The sequence below is a fragment of the Podarcis filfolensis genome (assembly GCF_964270895.1).
Source record: "Podarcis filfolensis genome assembly, chromosome: 11".
NCBI lineage: Eukaryota > Metazoa > Chordata > Lepidosauria > Squamata > Lacertidae > Podarcis > Podarcis filfolensis.
Genome location: NC_139613.1, coordinates 680,021 through 700,088, shown reverse-complemented (window position 1 = coordinate 700,088; position 20,068 = coordinate 680,021). Strand labels below are relative to the sequence as shown.

The window sequence follows — 20,068 nt, the reverse complement described above, 5'->3', positions numbered from 1 at the left end:
GGGTAGCTTGGGACATGAGGGAGGGCAGCCACCCCTCTGCCTGAGTGATAATCTCTGGCATCCCTCCACCTGGGTCAGCGGCGGAGGAAGCTGCTTGGGCGCCTGGGGTGGCGTACCCAGGGGCTGGGCGCACTGCAGGGCCTCTAGAGTCTGCCTGCCTCCTCCTACTCAGTCGCCCTACAGCTGGCGGGGAGCGAGCGGGCGGACCATTTGGGGCAGCGCAGAGCCTGCGGGTGCCCAAGCCACTGCGTCTCTCCCAGGAAAGATGCATGATTCGGGCACGCTGCAGGCCCTGTGGTGAGTGCCACCTGGAATTTTATCACCCCCCTCAGTGTGACACCCGGGGCAGACCGCACCCCCCTCCTTCCTCTGCCCCTGACCTGGGTGCCAGACAGGTAGCCATTCCAGAAACAATTACAAACCGAGGTGACGACAAAAGGGTGTGATGAACTTGGCTGGGAAACAGAGAAATGTAAATATCTCTTTTGTATCACTCGATGGGTGTATGGTGGGGTCAAGCCCTGATGCTCAGGTTACTGCATCCAGACCCTCGCAGTGTGTGATGTACTGAAGTTTACTCACATCAGTTCACAGTGGGATCCCTGAAGGCAGACTTAGTTACAGATACAGTGGTACCTCGGGTTAAGAACTTAATTCGTTCTGGAGGTCTGTTCTTAACCTGAAACTGTTCTTAACCTGAAGCAGCACTTTAGCTAATGGGGCCTCCTGCTGCTGCCACACAATTTCTGTTCTCATCCTGAAGCAAAGTTCTTAACCCGAGGTACTATTTCTGGGTTAGCGGAGTCTGTAACCTGAAGCGTCTGTAACCCAAGGTACCGCTGTATATACATGTGGGTCTATCCCATATGGGGATAATCCCAGTGTCCTCTGTCGGCTAAAAGACAAAAGGGCATTTTTAGCTAAAAAGCTGCTCCAGCGATGGAGAAAGTCAAAGAGGGAGAGTGCTGTGTGCCTTGTCCTTTTGTTACCTGGACAGGTAAGGTCATGCCCACCTCTAGTCACATGCAAAGGAAGTATGGCCCAGCCCAGGAGGAAGCAGGAAGTTTTTGACTGGCTGGACCAAATATTCCCCTGCATGTCTACTCTAGGAAAACGAGGAATGTTGTACTTGACTGCTACTTATGTATCACATCCCACATTGTTCCTGTCCCCGCACCCTCCCTGTGTGTGTCTCCCCTCGCAGGCCTATGCCCAGGAAGGGGAGCTGGAGCTGGAGCTGGTGCGCACAGCCTGCCTCTGCAAGGTGGTGATCTGCTGCCGGGTGACGCCTTTGCAGAAGGCGCAGGTGGTGGAGCTGGTGAAGAAGTACAAGAACGCCGTCACGCTGGCCATCGGGGACGGGGCCAACGACGTCAGCATGATCAAGGGTGAGGGCCCTGCAAGCCCATCAGAAGGCTAAGGGGGGACCTTTGTGAGGGGGGGGCACCTGGGCCACTGAAGGCAGGATCCAGCCTCAGAGTCCCAGGGAGAAGCAGCTTCAGGACTTCATCAACTCATTGCGCTGCAGAAACCTCCGCAGCCCATCAGCCTTCGGGTGCATTCAATGCTCTCATTAGTTAAATGTGCCTAATTGGCTGTCAAGCGAGATGCTGCGGTTTCTGAGCAGTGGGGGAGATAATGGGATTCTTCAACAGAGCTGCCTGGATTAAAAGGACCCCAGGTGCAAAACAAGGGTGGGGTGGGAAGGACACCCAGCCCCCCAGCCCCAGGAGAGGGGTGCCCCACAGCAACTTCCTGGGACGATGAGCCCCACCTGGGACTGTCGCTAGAAGAGGAATCTGCTGGGGGGGTGGGCTCTATTTGAAGAGGAAGGGGGTGGCCAGTGGGGTTGGGGCTGTGCTCTCTCTCTGGCCCTGATCCTGGAGATTTAAAAGAGGATTAGAGATATCCATGGAGAAGAGGACTATCGATGGCTCTAGACAGGAGGGCGATTCTCTGCCTTCCTGGTTGGAGGCCGCAATGTTCCTGGAAACCCCAGGAGTTGGGGTGCTCTTGGGCCCGGATCCTGCTTGCGGGTTTCCCATTTGAGGAATCTGCTTGGCCACTCTGAGAACAGGAGGCCGGACCAGGTGCGCCCCACAGGCCTGATCCAGGAGGCTCTTCTCTGGTTCTGCAGAGGTGCAGAAGTAGCAGAGAGCCCTCCTTCGATGGGAAGAGAATCTCTACTTACTCTCTCAATCCATGTTTAATACGATAATGTCTTATTCTCTTGCTAATTATGCTCTTTCAAATGTGTGTTCTCGACCTTCCTTTGTAAGGCTTTGTTTTGAAATCTTTACGACACAATTTCAGTTTCCTGCTAACGACTCGTTTTGAATGTATATGGTGCAGCTAATGTTCTTCTGTATGTTTTGTTTTGAAATGTGCTGTTTGATGTTTGAATGTAGGTCGTAAAGCGCCTTGAGGTTTTTTTCTTAAAAATTTAAAGAGGTATAGTAATGAAATGAGTCAAAAGTCGACCCTGCCTTCCCCCACTTCATTTGTAAGAAAGCAGATGGTGGGGGAAACCTGCGTACGAGAGGTGGGCACAGGCAGGGGGCTGGCAGGGGGCACAGACTCATGCCAATTTTTGCCCCCTTGGATGCCCCTGAGTGCCAGTTGCTGGAAGCACAAGGGCAGAGGCTGCTGCTGCTGTTTGTGACCCCCTTTCCAGGGGGATGCCTGCTTGGCCCCAGGGGCAGCAGGGCGCTGGACCCCCTTGGCCTGACGCGGCTGCTTCCGGGCTCCCTCTCCTTCTCTTCCAGCCGCCCACATTGGCGTTGGCATCAGCGGCCAGGAGGGGATGCAGGCCGTGCTGTCCAGCGACTTCTCCTTTGCGCAGTTCCGCTACTTGCAGCGGCTGCTGCTGGTCCACGGACGCTGGTCCTACATCCGCATGTGCAAGTTCCTGGCCTACTTCTTCTACAAGAACTTCGCCTTCACGCTGGTCCACTTCTGGTACGGCTTCTTCTCCGGATTCTCCGCACAGGTGAGCCCTGCCGGCAGGCGGCGGCCGTTTTGGCAGGCCTCTGCTGCTCTCTGCTGACCGCCCCTTAAAATTGCCAGGAATTGCCAACGTTTCCTCTGACAGGAGCAAGCAAGAACTGAGAACCGCAGGACCTCTGCTGGCAGCGGAGCTACTCAGTTCATTTATGTCTTTTTTTAAAAAAATAAAAAAGTTATATATTGCTTGATTGCCATTAAAAAAACAAAAGACCTCCAAGCAGTTTGTGCTGGACTGCCAGGCTTTGCTGGATCTGTGCAGCCCCAAATACAGACTCTGAGCCTGCACAGAGCACCCCTTGGGATCTTCTGGAGCCGGGCAATGCCTCGTTGGGCTCTGGGGGGGCGGGGCCCCACCTTCCCTGCCCCTCTTTCTGACTGCTGCCCTCCTTGCATGTTCACACTGGCTCCTTCCAGGTCTGGCCAGCTGGTCTTTCCTCTGCCTTTTGCCTTTTCTTCTCTCCATCTTCTCTGAGATTTTCACTCCCTCATTCATTTTTGCATTTCACTTGTTGCCAGGTAGGGGTCTTTTGCAGGAGGGGACAGTTCAGGAACGGCGGAGGAAGCTTCCTGCCTTGGATAATAATAATAATAATAATAATAATAATAATAATAATAATAATAATAAAAAATAATGATATTTATGCCCCACCCTCCCCGGCCAGAGCCGGGCTCAGGGCGACTAACACCAATAAAATCACAGTAAAAACATAATAGGTGGGAAGGGATGGGGGAAACCCAATTTAAAATACAAGTTAAAATGCCATTTAAAATGCAGCCTCATTTTAAAAGTAGCCGATAGATCAAGACCTTAAGGGAGGGATACATAAGGGTCAGACTGAGTCCAGACCAAAGGCCAGGCGGAACAGCTCCGTCTTGCAGGCCCTGCGGAAAGACGTCAAGTCCCGCCGGCCACTAGTCTCTTGGGACACAGCGTTCCACCAAGTCGGGGCCAGTACTGAAAAGGCCCTGGCCCTAGTTGAGACCAATCTAACCACCTTGCGACCTGGGACCTCCCAAATGTTGTCATAGCACTGTGGAGCTGGAAGGGACATCAAGGGTCATCTGCTCCAACCCCCTGTCACGCAGGGTGCTCACAACCATTCTTTGCAGGCGCCAAGGGCTCCAGAACACCCCAGGGACTTTGCACAGAGCTTTGTTCATGGGCAGCAGGTGGGGCGCAGGAGGGGGGCTCCTGCAGTCCTGGGGATCAGTGACACGAGAGGGCTCCTTCCCTTTCCAAAGGTCTCCTGCCAACTTGCAGCACCTTGCTTTAGCTGTGATCCCTTCACGGCAGGGGGTCAGGCCAGACGGCCTTTGGGATCCCTTCCAGCTCTACAGTTCTATGATCCTTAATATTGTTGCGAATTGAGGGGCTCCACGCGCACAATGTCCTGAGGACCTCCCTGTTTTGGGGCTCCTCTATCTGTGGGGCTAGTGAGTCCGAGAGCAAGCTTGCCAAAGCAGTCCCAAACCAGTTTCTGTGGTTGCACACGGCACCTCAAGACGCAACTCCAGGACTAAGGCTGATTTGTCACTGATTTGGTGCATGGCGCACACTGACACCGACACCACCCCACCCCCAAAAATTCACAACAATATTTTCACCTCTGTCCTGGCTGACAGAGGAGGCCATTTCCAGACACCCCCTCCCCAATTCACTGCTGAGCGGAGATTTCCACCTGGTTCTCCCCACTGAAAGGGATGCGGGTGGCGCTGTGGTCAACCACTGAGCCTCTTGGGCTTGCCGATCAGAAGGTCGGCGGTTCGAATCCCCATGATGGGGTGAGCTCCCGTTGCTCGGTCCCTGCTCCTGCCAACCTAGCAGTTCGGAAGCATATAGTGCAAGTAGATAAATAGGTACCGCTCCAGCGGGAAGGTAAACGGCGTTTCCGTGTGCTGCGCTGGTGCTGGCTTGCCAGAGCAGCTTCGTCACACTGGCCACATGATCCGGAAGCTGTACGCCGGCTCCCTCGGCCAATAAAGTGAGATGAGCGCCGCAACCCCAGAGTCGGCCACGACTGGACCTAACGGTCAGGGGTCCCTTTACCTTTTACCTCCCCACTGAGATACTCACCTTAGACCATGCCCTGTGGGCTCCTTATTTCTGCCCCTGTCTTTCGACCACAGATTTACACCCTTGGCTTCCCAGCAGCTGCCTGGGCCTTGTTCTCCTCTCTTGCTAGCCCTCCCTTGGGACACCCACCCGCTTGCACCAGAGGCCCTGGGACTGCGCCTCTGCTGCTGCTCTGCGTGGGGCTTTTCTCATTTCCCCCCTCTCTTGGCCTCTGCAGACGGTGTATGACGAATGGTTCATCACTCTTTACAACATGGTGTACACCTCCTTACCTGTCCTGGGAATGAGCCTCTTTGACCAGGTACGGCTCCTTGATTTGTTTTATGCCCTCTTCGTTTGATCAGGAGTTTGCCCCACAACTGGGAGCAGAGGACTCTGTTTCTGGCCCCAGCCCTGCCGTCGGGGTGACTTGCCTCTCTCTGCCTGGGGGCTGCCCTGGGGTCAGGCTGCTCCTCCAACACACACCCTGTGTTTAGCACACACACAGCACAGGTAGACAGGCATGCTCAGCCCAGGAGTGTGCGCTGGGTTCCTCCCTGTCACAGGGCTGGGCTGGGAGGGAGGAAAGCATTTTCCAAATGGGGAGTATCCAGGGTTGGAAGCCTAGAGGTCCAGGCTAAGACCAGCGGGTGGAAGCAATTTTTGCTGAGGCTTCTTGGTGAAGGATGACAGGGGAAGGACCCCTTAGTGCGGGGCAGGGAAGGGAAGATCATCTGAGGTGGGACAATGGGGGAAGCAAGAGATGCTCTCAGGCGAGAGTCAAGATGGTCCTCCCATTTCTGTGTGATACAAGGCTTAAGATCCACCTTGAATTCTTCTTCTTGCTCTTTCGGGGATTACAGTCATACCTCTACTTACGTATCCCTCTGGATACAGAATCTTTGGGTTACGGCCACAGCAAACCCGGAAGTGTATTCTTCTGGGTTTTGCTGTGTATGTATGCACAGAAGCGCTAAATCGCGCCGTATGCATGCGCAGAAGCGCACCTCTATTTATGTAATTTTCAGGGTGCAAACGGACCCTGGAACGAATTAAGTTTGTATCCAGAGGGTCCACTGTAGTTTGTTTTTTATTGTACTGTATTATGAGAAGCTTTAATAAAATCTTATACAGTGCTACCTTGGGATGCGAACTAGATCCGTTCTGGAGCCCCGTTCGCATCCCGAACAGAACATAAGACACAACAGCACATCTGCGCGTGCGCGTGACGTCATTTTTACTGTCTGCACATGCGTGAGCGGCGAAACCCGGAAGTAATGCACTCAACCTGAAGCGTATTTATCCCGAGGTATGACTGTATATAAAACCAGAAAGTTAGAAGAACATTCCTAAGTGAAAGAGCAGGGGAGCAGACTGTCAGTTGGGAATAACTGGTGGGTCAGAGATGCTGATGTTGCATCTGGAATGGAGCTCTTCTATGGGGCAGGAGGCGATCTAGGTGGCCATCTCTAATCCACGTACAAAACAGCCCGTCACAGCCTTGTGCAGATGGAGGGAAATGGAAAAGATGTGGGTCTGTGTCACAATAGACCCCAAAGCATTGCAGGGTTGCATATTATTATGGTTTGTCAGGCCGGCCCAAGACACTTTGCCACCTGAGGCAAGCCACAAAAAGGTGCCCCCTTCCTGCCAGGGAAGAAGGGCTGAGAGAAGATCTATATCCGGAGCAAGGAGGGGGTGGGGATAAAGATCTGCGTCCGAATCTGCTTCTCCTGTTGGTCCTGCCGCCTGAGGCAGTTGCCTCATAGGTGGGCTGGCCCTGTGTGGCTTCAACTTACTTTTGGTTTGAGGGTGAGTGAGCTCTGCCGGTTTGAGCTAGAGGCTTTGCATAAGTGGTGGGTGTTGAGGGCGGATACTGCAGGGTGGGCGAGGAGGGGTGGGCAGCCGCCTTGTTTGCCATCTCAAAACACACACCCTCCACTTTCCACCCCCAGGACGTGGATGACCGGTGGAGCCTGCAGTTCCCGCAGCTCTACATGCCTGGCCAGCAGAACCTCTACTTCAACAAGAAGGAGTTTGTCAAGTGCGTCCTCTACAGCGTCTACAGCTCCCTGGTCCTCTTCTTCGTCCCCTACGGGACCCTCTTTGACTCCCTGAGGAGTGACGGGAAGGCCATCGCCGACTACCAGTCCTTCGCACTCATGGCCCAGACCTGCCTGCTCATTGTGGTCTCCGTCCAGGTAAGGGGTCGCTGCCTGCCACGGGCGGGGCTTGTGGGGAGCCCTGGGGCCTCTGCCAGGCCCATGGGGAGAATGCAGGACTTCCCGTCCTCAGCTGGTGCAGCAAAATGACATATTGGGATGGGAAGTGTTATGTACTGAGTTGCATAGGATCCAAAAGGCAGCCGTCTGATTGGTCCTAGAACAATAGGGTCCAGAATGCAGCAGTTTGATTGGTCCACAGGAGCCACCCAATCCAGCTCCAGGTGGAAGTGAATCCGCAACCTAATTGGCCTACAGGTGAATCCCGGAATTAGCCAATCATGTGGGGCCCATTGTGTAAATAATGTACCGGTATATAAAGCACACATTCTGGGGGAACTTCCATTCCTGCTCACCACTATGAGCTGAATAAAGAGCATGAAATCCACTCTCAACTCCGAGTGTATTTCAGGGAGGGTTAAAGTGGGCCAGAATTTATTCTGGTATAATAATAATAATAATAATAATAATAATAATAATAATAATAATAATTTATTTATACCCTGCCCATCTGGCTGGGTTTCCCCAGCCACTCTGGGCGGCTTCCAACAGAATATTAAAATACAATAACCTATTAAACATTAAAAGCTTCCCTAAACAGGGCTGCCTTCAGATGTCTTCTAAAAGTTTGGTAGTTATTTTTATCTCTGACATCTTGTGGGAGGGCGTTCCACAGGGCGGGTGCCACCACTGAGAAGGCCCTCTGCCTGGTTCCCTGTAACTTGGCTTCTCACAGGGAGGGAACCGCCAGAAGGCGCACAGCGCTGGATCTCAGTGGGGGGGGTAGGAGCTCACACCCTCAGCAACTTCCAAGTGGTCCATGGGGTGGCAGGAGATATGGGAGGGGGGGTTAGGATTTTGCAAATGAATGACCTTGCCTGGAGTGAGAGAAGCAAGGGTCAATGCCTGTCCCTATTTCTGGGAGGCTGGAGTTCCTTGGGGAGTTGAGGGTGCGATGAAGCATAGCAGAAAACAGAGGGAAGAAGAGAGAGAGAGAGCAATGGAAAGACAGTCAGACTTCGGCTCCCGAACACCTCTGTTTTGGAATGTTTTGGCTCCCGAACGCCAAAACCCCAAGCAAATGCTCCGGTTTCTGAACGTTTTTCGGAAGCCAAATGTCTGACGCAGCTTCCTCTTGAATGCAAGAGGCTCTTGCAGCCAATTAATAATAATAATATAATAAATTTTATTTATACCCTGCCCTCCCCAGCCAAGACCAGGCTCCGGGCGGCTAACACCAGGTATAAAGACAATTGATTAAAATACAACTCAAAAACAAGATTAAAACACAACATTAAAGTGCAGCCTCATTTCAGTAGAAACTCAAATCAAAAACTTTTTGGGGGATAAAAACGTCAAATCTTCACCAAGGCCAACTATCCAGACTGGTCCTACGTGGGCCAGAAAAAAGCCAGGGAAGTCCCCAAATAGGAGTTCTATCACAGAAGGAGAAAGGGAAAAGGAAAGAGGGAGAGGGGATTAGAAGCTGCGCTTCGGTTGTTGAACATTTCGGAAGCCGAACGGGCTCCCGGAACGGATTATGTTTGACAACCAAGGTTTGACTGTACAGTGACTCCCCAGGGAAGAAAAGCTGCAGCGCTGGGGACTTTTCAGTTTAGAGAAAAGGCAGGGAAGAGGGGGCACGATAGAGGTTTACAAAACGATGCCTGCCGTGGAGGGAAGGGAGGGAGTTTTTCTCCCTCCCTCTCTCTAGAACTATCTGGGCATCCAGGGAAGCTGAATGTGGGAAGAAGCACATAGTTCATACAGCACATAGTTAAACTTTGGAACTCCCTGCCACTGGGTGTTGTGACAGCTTTAAAAGAGGATTGGACAAATTCATAGAGGAGGAGAGGGCTTTCGAGGGCTCCTAGCCAGGAGGCAGCGATGCTTCTGAATGCAGAAAAGGAGAGGGCTGCTTGCCGGTCTCCCCTGTGGGGCATCTGTTTGGCCCCTGTGAGAACTGGTGTCTGGAGGGGCCCCTGGCCTGATCACGGGTTCTCCTGCTGTCCTCCTTCTCTCACGCTCTCCCTGGCCTCCCTCTTGCAGATGGGCCTGGACACTGCCTACTGGACGGCCGTCAACCAGCTCTTCATCTGGGGCAGCCTGGCCATGTACTTTGCCATCACCTTCACCATGTACAGCGACGGCACCTACCTCATCTTCACCGGCTCCTTCCCGTTCGTCGGTGGGTATCAGGGGGGTCGGCAGGCAGCCCCCCTTTCTGGCTCGTGGGCCATAGAGCCACCTTCTTCCAGGGACAAGGGCAGGGGGGGGTCCCCGTTGAATGCAGGCGTCAGCTCCAAAGAACGGTCCTTGGGCATGCCAAGGAGCCCTGAGCAAAGGCAGCTGGGGGAGCAGGGAGTGCCAAGGGCTGCAATCGGGGGCAGAGGGTGGTGGGCACCTGCATTGCATGGGGTTGGGCTAGATGACCCTCGGGACCCATTTCTAACTCTGCAGTTCTGTGGTGCTATGATGATCCTCCCTGGGCAATGGTGTCCTTCAGAGGCGAAGGGGCCGAAAGGAAGATTTGGAATAATAATAATAATAATAATAATAATAATAATAATAATAATTTATTTATACCCTGCCCATCTGGCTGAGTTTCCCCAACCACTCTGGGTGGCTCCCAATTGAGTGTTAAATACAATACTGCATTAAATATTAAAAACTTCCCTAAACAGGGCTGCCTTCAGATGTCTTTTAAAGATAAGTTATCTGCTTATTTCCTTCACATCTGAAGGGAGGGTGTTCCACAGGGCGGGTGCCACCACCGAGAAGGCCCTCTGCCTGGTTCCCTGTAGCTTTGCTTCTCGCAATGAGGGAACCGCCAGAAGGCCCTCGGATCTGGACCTCAGTGTCCGGGCTGAATGATGGGGGTGGAGATGCTCCTTCAGGTATACTGGGCCTTTGAGGCCATTTAGGGCTTTCAAGGTCAGCACCAACACTTTGACTTGTGCTCGGAAACGTGCCAATGTATGTCTTTCAGGACTGTTGTTATGTGGTCTCGGCAGTCGCTCCCAGTCACCAGTCTAGCTGGATTAATTAGTTTCCAGGTCACCTTCAAAGGTAGCCCCACATAGAGCGCACGGCAGTAGTCCAAGCGGGAGATAACCAGAGCATGCACCACTTTGGCCAGACAGTCTGTGGGCAGGGAAGGTCTCATCCTGCGTACCAGATGGAGCTGGTAGACAGCTGCCCTGGACACAGACTTGACCTGCGCCTCAATGGACAGCGGTGAGTCCAAAATGACTCCCAGGCTGCGCACCTGGTCATTCAGGGGCACAGTGACCCCATTCAGGACCAGGGAATCCCCCACACCAGCCCGCCCCCTGTGCCCCAGAAACAGTACTTTTGTCTTGTCAGGATTCAACCTCAATCTGTTAGCCGCCATCCATCCTCCAACAGTCCCCAGACACTCACACAGGACCTTCACCGGTTCTGATTTGAAAGAGAGGTAGAGCTGGGTGTCATCCGCATACTGATCAACACCCAGCCCAAACCCCCTGATGATCTCTCCCACAGAATCATGGAACTGTAGAGCCAACAGGGACCCCCAGGGGTCATCCAGCCCAATCCCTTGCTATGCGGGAATCACAGGCAGGAAGGGCCTCCAGAGCAACAGGACCCTGGAGGCTCCTCGTTCCCCCTGGCCCCTGCATGATAATAATAATAATAATAATAATAATAATAATAATAATAATAATAAAGTATTAATATCCCACCCTTCCCCAGCTGAAGCCGGGCTCAGAGCGGCTAACAACAGTAAAATAATTCAGCATTCTAAAACCAATTCATTCTAAAATCAATTCAAATCAGATTAATGGCAACCATTGGGCTGGAGTTCTGTGAGGATTACCAAAGGAGGGGGTCAGACTGTGCCCTGGCCAAAGGCCTGGTGGAACAGCTCTGTCTTGCAGGCCCTGGGGAAAGATGTCATGTCCCGCAGGGCCCTGGTCTCTTGGGACAGAGCGTTCCACCAGATCGGGGCCACAGCCGAAAAAGCCCTGTCTCTGGTTGAGGCCAGCCTAACCTCTCTGTGGCCCAGGACCTCCAAGATGTTTCTGTTTGAAGACCATAAGGTCCTCCGTGGGACATACCAGGAGAGGTGGTCCCGTAGGTACGAGGGTCCTAGGCCTTGAAGGGCTTTAAAGGTCAAAAGCAGCACCTTAAATCTGACCCTGTACTCTACCGGGAGCCAGTGCAGCTGGAAAAGCACTGGGTGAATATGCTCCCATGCCAGAGACCCCGTAAGGAGCCTTGCCGTGGCATTCTGCGCCCGCTGGAGTTTCTGGGTCAGTCTCAAGGGCAGCCCCACGTAGAGTCCCATGTCCTGAAAGCGACCCTCAACTTGGGAATCAGTTTCTCCACCAATCGCTGACCCCCCAGGACCTCCAGCCCTGCTTGTTCTGCCCGCTCTGCCCCAGCAGCAGTCTCAGGCGGCTGCATCGCCTGCCCGCTTCTTCTTCTCCCTGCCAGGCTCGGCTCGGAACACCCTGAACCAGCCCAACGTCTGGCTGTCCATCTTCCTCTGCGTCACCCTCTGCGTCCTCCCCGTCGTCGGCTTCCGCTTCCTGAAGGTGCAGCTCAAGCCCACCATCAGCGACCAGGTAAGGCCCCCTCCTCCCTGCATGTAGAGGCCACAGGTGCTTCTGGGGGCAGGCTGCTTGCCTCTAAGCGGTGGGGTGAGGGGGGCACAAGGAGTTGCCCTCACTTGGCCTCTGCCTGCTTCTGCGATGCTTCCTGCCATCCCAGGGGCCAAGTGACCCCGGCCATCTGTGGCTGAGAGGCGAGTGCGGATTATGGACATGGATTAAGAGGAACTGGGGCAGGAGGAGAGGGCTATTTTTAGAAAGAAGTGGGGGGTAGGCGCTGCAGCTCAGGGACTGTGCACCCCCCCACACTCCTCCTGTGGGCTGTGGTCGGCTGAAGCCCCCACCGCCCCTCTGTGAAAGAAATCTGAAATCTCTAGTCAGAGTGCAGATGAGAGCATGCCCAAACTGGAGTTATCATTGCGGATTTTATTCAATTTATTTCTATATTGTTTTATTTGGGGGGGGGGAATCTCAAAGTGGTTTAAATGTTAAAACACCAAATAAAACATTATGGAAGCAGATGAAATATAAAATATACATTCAAAGCAACGTAAAAAACAAAAATAGTACAACGTTGGTCTTAAAGATTTCCAAATAAGACGTTCCAAATAAGAAAGCCAGGTACAGAATTCACATTTAATGCAGCAAAGCTAGCCAAGGAGCTATTAAGATTGAAAAATACTATTTTGAACATTTCAGACACAAACAAACAAACAAACAAACAAACCCAGAGATGCCTTAAGACCCCGAAGGCTCCCTTGAGAGCCTAATCTGCCAGAGCAGCCATGCATCTCTGCTGCCCCCTGCTGCTTCCTCTCAGCCTGCCAGCCCCAAAGTCTGGTGCCCTGGGGGGCACAGAGGGGAGCCTGCCCTGATCTCCATGGCTGCATCTTGGCTCTGGATGGGCTTTGCCTTTAGGGACCCCTTTCCCTCCCCACTCACCCCCCAATTAGGTCTCCAGGTTTTGCTGCAATTTTGAGTTGCAGTTGGAAACAGAACATTTCCATTTCTTGTTACGATATTCCTGTTTTAAGCACGGGAATAGTTGAAAGCCCAGATCCCTGGGCATCTTTTCTTTAAAAGGGCGAGAAAGAGGGAGTCTCCTGAGCAGGGCAGGCTGCAAATCCTTGCCCCCGCCACGGGTGTTGTGGCACAGGGTGCTCCAAGGCAGGACGGGGGGGGGGGGGGTTGGCTGGGGTGGGGGCTCCTCATCTGCGTAAGTATACGCAGCATCCGCACAACTTCGCTGACCTCAAAATCTGTAGGGAAATCTGGGCCAGGGGGAAAGCCTGTTGCCAGTGACCCATTGGTGCCCTGCGTCAACCCCAGGAGGCTGCGGTTGCTTCGACACCCACATTAATATCTTTCTGGGTGCTGGGCCCCCTCAAAGTCAACGGGCAAAGTTGCTGCAGCCACCCACAATCTGGCTGTGAGGTGGCACCTGAGCGTTGGTGATACCTGAAGGGCCCTTTGGCAACCCTCCTTGTTGCTTTCTTGAATTTCTATCCTCTCCAGCCCGCCCCCCTGCTGGCACTCCTGGCAGATAGAAATGAGAGGCTGCGGCGGCTTAATCTGCCACAACTTTTCTGAGGCTTAGGGGAGAAAATAATAATAATAATAATAATAATAATAATAATAATAATAATAATAAATAAATAAATAAATAAATAAATAAATTTATTTTTATTTATACCCCACCCTCCCCGGCCAGAGCCGGGCTCAGGGCGGCTAATACCAATAAAATCACAGTAAAAAAATTATAGGGGGAAAAGAGAGGGGGGGGACAATTTAAAATACAGTTTAGAAAGAGGTCCCTAGAACTGTAGAGTTGGAAGGGACCCCCAGAGGTCCTCTAGCCCAACCCTAAAGCATCCCTGACAGACGGCCTCTGCTTCAAAGCCTCCAAGAAGGAGAGGCCGCCACCTTCTGAGAGAGCCGCGCGACTCCCCTGCCCCTGCTCCCAGCCGACGCTTCCGCCTGCCCTTCCTCCTCCCTCCCCGCAACTTATCCTCTCTCCTCCTTCCGCCCGCAGGTCTTGCACATGGTGAAGCAGCTTCAGAAGGGGCAGCTGCCTCCGTCCCCCAAGCGGCGCCTGCAGCGCAAGGCCTCCCGCCGCTCCGGCTACGCCTTCTCCCACCAGTATGGCTTTGGGGCCCTCATCACCTCAGGGAGGAACATGCGCCCCTTTGGCGTCACCAGGTCCTTCTCCCCCAACAGCGAGAAGTACAGGCAGAAGTGAGGCGCAAGGGGGGGCGAGGGGGCTCCGTGAACCAGGGACAGGCAGAGCTGACGGGACAGCCTGGGCAAAGGGGGCCCTCTTTTTCTGCGGGCCCCGGGCCCCCAGGGGCCAGACTGTTTGGTCCTGGGGAGCGAGAGAGGAGATGGGGCAGCACACAGAGCTCCCTGGAGGAGGAAGGGGGTCCCCAGGGGAGAGAAGGAAGAGGGGACCCCGTGGCCCCTGCACCACAGCCCTTTCCAGAAGAGAGGTCGGTCCCTTCTCCTCTGCATGGACCCCTGAAGCTCTTCCGGAAGTGGAGGGCCCAAGCCACCCGGAACCACGTAACAGGAGACGACAGTTGCGGAGAGGCCATGGGTGCCGTTTCCAGCGTGGCGACCGGCTGCTCAATGTGGCAGGATGAGGCCTCGGCCCCAGAGGATTCCCAGACTCCATCCTGGAAGCAGGAAGCATGGATTTGGCAAAGCGTGGAGGGGCCCTGCTGGGACGCCCCCAGAGACTCAAGAGCCCCTTCGGCTGGGAGCCTGGGTACAGTTTGGGGCGGAGAGTGCCGTCCCACGTGGCTGAATGGGCGAAGCAGTGGGGTCTGGGTGGGCCTGTGTGCTCATGATGCGCTTCCTCGGTTCCAAGGATGGCATGGGAAGTGGCACAGCTGGGGCCCCTCGGTGCTGGCAGTGGGCGAGGTCTGCCCCATATGGGTCCCAGCTATTCTTCCCAAAGCACCTTATCAGTGGGGGGGGGGGGCGTGATGCTGCCTGGCCAGGTCCACTTCTCCCACCCCCTAACTTTGGGACTTTGCGGCTGTCCGTGGCATGAAGGCCCCTGGCCACTGGTGGCCCTTGCCCCATGGCAAAGCGGGGCTGGTGCTGGGGTGGGTGGCAGAGCAGAACTGGCACTGTCCCGGTTGGGTCCCTCTCAGGGCTCCAGATTATTGGGGGGGGAGGTCTCTGGCCACATTTGCACTGCTCTGGGTGGGAGGGAAATAGGTGAGGCCGTGGGGCGCCCCACAGACTTTGGTCTTCCGTTTGTACAACCCTTTGTAATAAAACAGCAAATGAAAATGCTCTGCATCTCCCTGTGGTCTTTCAGTGAACGGGGCTCATTGGTCAAAGTGGAGGGGCAGTAGGGGGCTCTTTGGGGGGGACCCTCAACAAAGGGGGCTTTTCCTCCTGGCCAGACCCACAGGGGGGGGTGTTCCATTCCAAGGGGGGGGTGAGAATGAGTGGGGGTGCTGCATTACACCGCCAACCCTCAGCCACCTTTCCCCTTTGGATCGTTCAGGGGGGGAGAGCAAGGTGCGTGGAGACCTCTGGAAGATGCCCCCATCGCCTTGGGAGAGAGAGAAAATGTGGGGAGGGCTTGCAAGCTTTCCCAAACGACCCAGAGGCAGCGCTGCCCAATGGTCACAGCAGCATTCCGCCTCCAGTCTGCTCCTCTTCTTTTGACGCAGTCCAGCCTGGTCAATGTGCCAATCCAGACCCTCCACCAGTTTAGGGAAATTGGGGGGGAGTGGTGAAGGGTGTCTGGATTTTTCGCTAATCCAAAGAGAAGACCCCACTGCAACTCCTGGCGCTCCGCACGTGCTCAGAGGCCCTTTGGCTCTTCTCGCCCTGGCATATGCCCCTCCCAGCTGATCCCCAATCGAAATCAAGCTAAATTTTGTCCATGGCTGCAGACAGCGGAAGTGAGTTTTGTTCAGCTCCTGCTCTGTTAAAATGGAAGGACCTCTCACTGACATCACAGGTAAGTCAGAATAAATAAGATATAAGACGATGGTCAGCGCCTGGTCTGACAACTCCGTGTTGTATTCAATCACTAATTGCAGACTGAAATTACTTTTCCACGGAGCTTCCAGCTGCCGACCTGCAAGGAGGCTCTTTGGCAACTCTTTCGTTTTGCCAGGCAAAAAACAGTAAAAAGAGGAGAAACCACCAACATGGTAGTCAGAAATGGAGGAAATAATGTGTTCTGGAAATTATTATGAGTTGCATCCAACTACGTCCTACTCAGAGAAGGAAGGAATTGTCACGGGGAGCTGACGGCAAACACCCTCTGGGAAGAGCAGAAGGAAAGAAGGCCCTCTGCTCAGATCCATGAAATAGACTCCCTCCTCGTGAGCTGGGGCTCAGAATGTGTGCCCCCCCCCCGACTATTTTCGAGGTCTCAGACCCCTCCCTCTGCCCACCGCAAGGCACCAGGCACATTCCTTGGGGTTTCCTGGTTTCCTGTTCTGTTCTGTGGAGTAATCTCCTTGTTCTGGGGCTGGATCTACACATGGGGGGGGGGGAGGAATGCTATAAATAAGTCAGAAATGAAATCATTATTTTTAAAAAGCCCTATGTAAAAATGCTAAAGAAATGTCTTGTGCTCTCTGGCGCCATCTGGCGTTGCATGTTTATAACACATTCAAATTGCTGAGGTTTTTTTGACTAATGTAGCTGAGTCCTAAGGGTGGGAGGAGGGTATGGCAGACTGTCCACTATCTGCTGGTGCTGCCTCTATTCACCCTGATTCCTGTCCTTGCTCAGGCCCTCCAACTCCCAGCTACCAGCATTTCCCAGCTCTCCTCCTCCTCTTCTGGGGTGTGTCCTGCTCCCCCCCCCCCATGAACCTGGGTCCAGGCTGCCCTCTTCTGCCCTCTTCCTGGGAGCCTCTTGGCCAGACTGTGTCCACTGCTGCTCCTCACCTAGCCAATCCCTGTTAGGAATCAAGGAATGGCTAACAAGCCATGTCTACTAACTTTGGTGGGTCTACTCTGCGTAGGACTAGCACTGAGCACAACCCTATGTCTCCCTCAGTCCTCCACAGTGTCAGGCAGATGGAAAGCGCTTGTTTCCATCAAAAGAGCCACAAAAAAGGCATGGGGGAGTCAAGATGCGAGGGAGACGCCGTTCAATTTAGTCTGTTTCAGTTCTGAGCAGTGAGTTTCTGCTTCTTCATATTCTTCATCAAATGCATCCTGGACTTTTGAAAACGGAAGGTTCGTCCAGATCAAAACAAATGCCTCTACCCTTTCATATGCCATAATCATAACACTTTTTTTCCATTTCTGGGGAAGAAAAACAAAGGTTTTGCGGAGGGGGACAGGGATACCCCCCCTTATTCAACCCCCCTGTCCCCAAGGCCCTTACATCTCTAATCTGGTTCTCCCTTTCCTGGCCCCAAAATGGATGTGGCCCAGTTTGCCCCCTGCAGAGTCCCACGGAGACATCGCCCACATTACTGTCCCCATGCCAGCTGCCACTTGCTGCATGATGGGCCTTTGTTGTTGGGGTCCAGATGGGGTGGAGTTTGGCCCCCGTCTTCTCTCTTGGCTGCTCTTTGCAGCATCCCAGGCTGACCAGAGGAAAGGGAGGGAACTGCTGCGTGTGATGCTGGGTGGAGGTCATGGGAGAACTCAGTTTCTGGAGCCCAGAGTTCAAGGAGGACGTTGGTGAATTGGAAAAGGCTCCCCAGAGACGGACAAAGAGGCAGGAAGGGATCAAATCCTGTAATAAGAGGCTGAAGAACTGGATATATTTAGCTGAGAGAAAAGGTTATTTTCAGGCCAAGCAAATAGGCTGCTGACTGTTTTGCAAAACATTCTTGGAACAGGGCTATGGCTGTTCTCTTCCTCTTCAGAAACATTATTGATCAAGGTTAGTTCAATAATCAATGGTTTTGAACTGTGGCTGTGTCAAAAGGGGACAGCACAAGTAATTGGCAATTGCTGAGGGTCTTGTTGGAGCAAGTGGGATGTGCTGGACTAGAGATTGTAATTTCAAACTGTAATTTTATTGCTTCCCATATTGCTTTCATCTTGCATTTTATTGTATCATGATTTGAATTCCCTAGAACTGAAATTGTGTCACAAGAAATAAAAGAAGCAGTAAAAACCATTATAAATCAGTTAGGATATTCATACAATTTTATATATTGTAATTTATTGTATTTCAATCTGAATTCCATGCAATATATAAGAAATTAAAGGAGCAATTAAAAACAAATGTGAATATGATGGATGTGCCGTCTTCAACCGCGGATCCACAGGCCATAAGAGCTGTTTGACCGTGAAATGGACTTCAGTGTAAAAGAAGGGAATGTCTCTGTAGCAGCCAACCTCCTGTGAGGTTTTTAAGCAGAGCTTGGGTGGCCACCTGTCAGGGGTGCTTGAGCTGAGATTCCTGCATTGCAGGGGGTGGACTAGATGACTCTGGGAGTCCCTTCCAACTCTAGGATTCTGGGATTCTCCTCCCACAGGGAGTTCCAAGGAGCCAGTTCATGGGCCACAAACTAAGGAACCCTTTAGCCCTCTTGCCATGCTCTGGAATTAGTTGGTGCATCACTTGCTTAATGAGAGAGTTTGACTTCTTGTGTGTCTTTATGCAAAATTAACACCAGGGTGACGGCAGCCCCCTCCTCCTCTTTGGTGGGGGGGGTGTCAGCAGCTCATTCTTGGCCTAAAATAGCCTTCCTGTCTGGCTCACCAGAAGTCTGGCAGCTCTGCCTAGAGGGTGGGTGGGTTTTAAGAGCCCCCACTTTCAACTGCACCCCCTCGCCCCCCTGTCCTCTTCCCCTGGATTCTGGACATAACTGGTGCCTGGGAGTTTGGGTGGCGCTCCTTCTGTGCTGCTATGATACTTGATTCTGATTCTGTGACGTGAGCCTGTTATTCTCCTGGGCGTTAGGCAGACTCACCACCAACACGCCTCTTTTTATGTCTTGCCTCTGGCCGCTGCAGCTGTTCCTGAGCATGTCACTTTAAGAACATGCAACTTTTTAATTAGCCGGTCAGCTTCCTTGCCGCTGCTTTTTCCGCAAGGCCAGAAGCTGATCCAACAGACACTCTTCTTAAAATAGGTTTGTTGGTAACCAACTTTGCATTCTCTCTAGCTGTGAATTGGCTGCTATTATTAGCTTTGGATAGTCTCTGTTGATCTTTTGGCACCCCAAATTATGCGTGGGATGAACAGTTTTAGATATGCAGCAGACTCTTTAGGATTTAAAAATTCATTTCGATGATGCTGGACGCTGCTGCCTCGAGCTATAAAGAGGCAGGGTGAAAATGTTTTGAACTGTTAACAGAGAAATCTAAGGGCTCCCTTGGACAAAAAACAAGTTTTCCCAGTGATCCAGTACAGAGATACATTTATCAGTGAATTCTTACATTTGGTATTGTGCAGCAAAGGGTAACCTGAGAGTAAGCCTGTTCCCCTACTACGAATAGTCAGTCTGATAAATGTCACAAAAGAAGCTACTCAACCCAGGACAGGACAGTCTTAAAAACTGGGGCAGGGGCAAAGGTGGCCTAGCCAAGCACTCCATTCAAAGGAGGCCTTCAGGCATCCGCCAGCCAACCTCCCACTTTCATAGACCTGCAGATTTGGAAGGGATCCCAAGGCTCATCTAGTCCAACCCCCGGCAAGCTGCTTTCTCCGCCTGGAAGAGGAGGGTGCCTGTGGGTGCAGAAGTCAAGGGGACGGCAGGAGGGAGGGCAATGCACTTTGCTTCCTCCCTGGGGGGTGGGGTGGGCAGCAACAGAGGCTCTGCTGTGCCATGAGGGCCTGGAAGCAGAGCATTCTTGACATGCTCAGGGAAAAGGCACACTCCCTGGTGTTATAGGAATTCTAAGGTCTCTCATATATATATATATATTAGACCTTAGAATTCCTATATATATATATATATATATATATATATATATATATCATATATCCATAAATTTACAAGGCAAACACATACATAAGTATATAAACTATGGGTCCAAAATAGTACAGGAGAGCAATCCTGAAAGCATTTTGACTCTCCCCAACTGACCTCAAATGTTTCTCTGCAAGGAGGAAGGAAATGGGAAAAACCTCCCCATTGTCTCTTTGCTCACAGATCCTGTCTTGAGGGCAAAACAAAAAAAAAAAATTTCTTCCAGTAGCATCTTAAAGACCAACTAAGTTAGTTCTTGGTATGAGCTTTCGTGTGC

At 52.5% G+C, this 20,068-nt stretch overlaps 1 protein-coding gene across 1 annotated transcript in view; it reads left to right on the top strand.

The window, feature by feature from the left end:
* LOC310744348 (phospholipid-transporting ATPase ID-like) overlaps nt 1-15,176 on the top strand; it is a 67,843-nt gene extending 52,667 nt beyond the window's left edge. Inside the window, exons 22-28 of the mRNA XM_083575569.1 lie at nt 1,205-1,388; nt 2,766-2,989; nt 5,298-5,381; nt 7,015-7,260; nt 9,331-9,469; nt 11,761-11,891; nt 13,909-15,176. Of these exons, the coding sequence (XP_083431695.1) occupies nt 1,205-1,388; nt 2,766-2,989; nt 5,298-5,381; nt 7,015-7,260; nt 9,331-9,469; nt 11,761-11,891; nt 13,909-14,115 (1,215 nt within the window). The 3' untranslated portion in view covers nt 14,116-15,176. The remainder of the gene's footprint in view (nt 1-1,204; nt 1,389-2,765; nt 2,990-5,297; nt 5,382-7,014; nt 7,261-9,330; nt 9,470-11,760; nt 11,892-13,908) is intronic.
* Nucleotides 15,177-20,068: the final 4,892 nt, after the last annotated feature.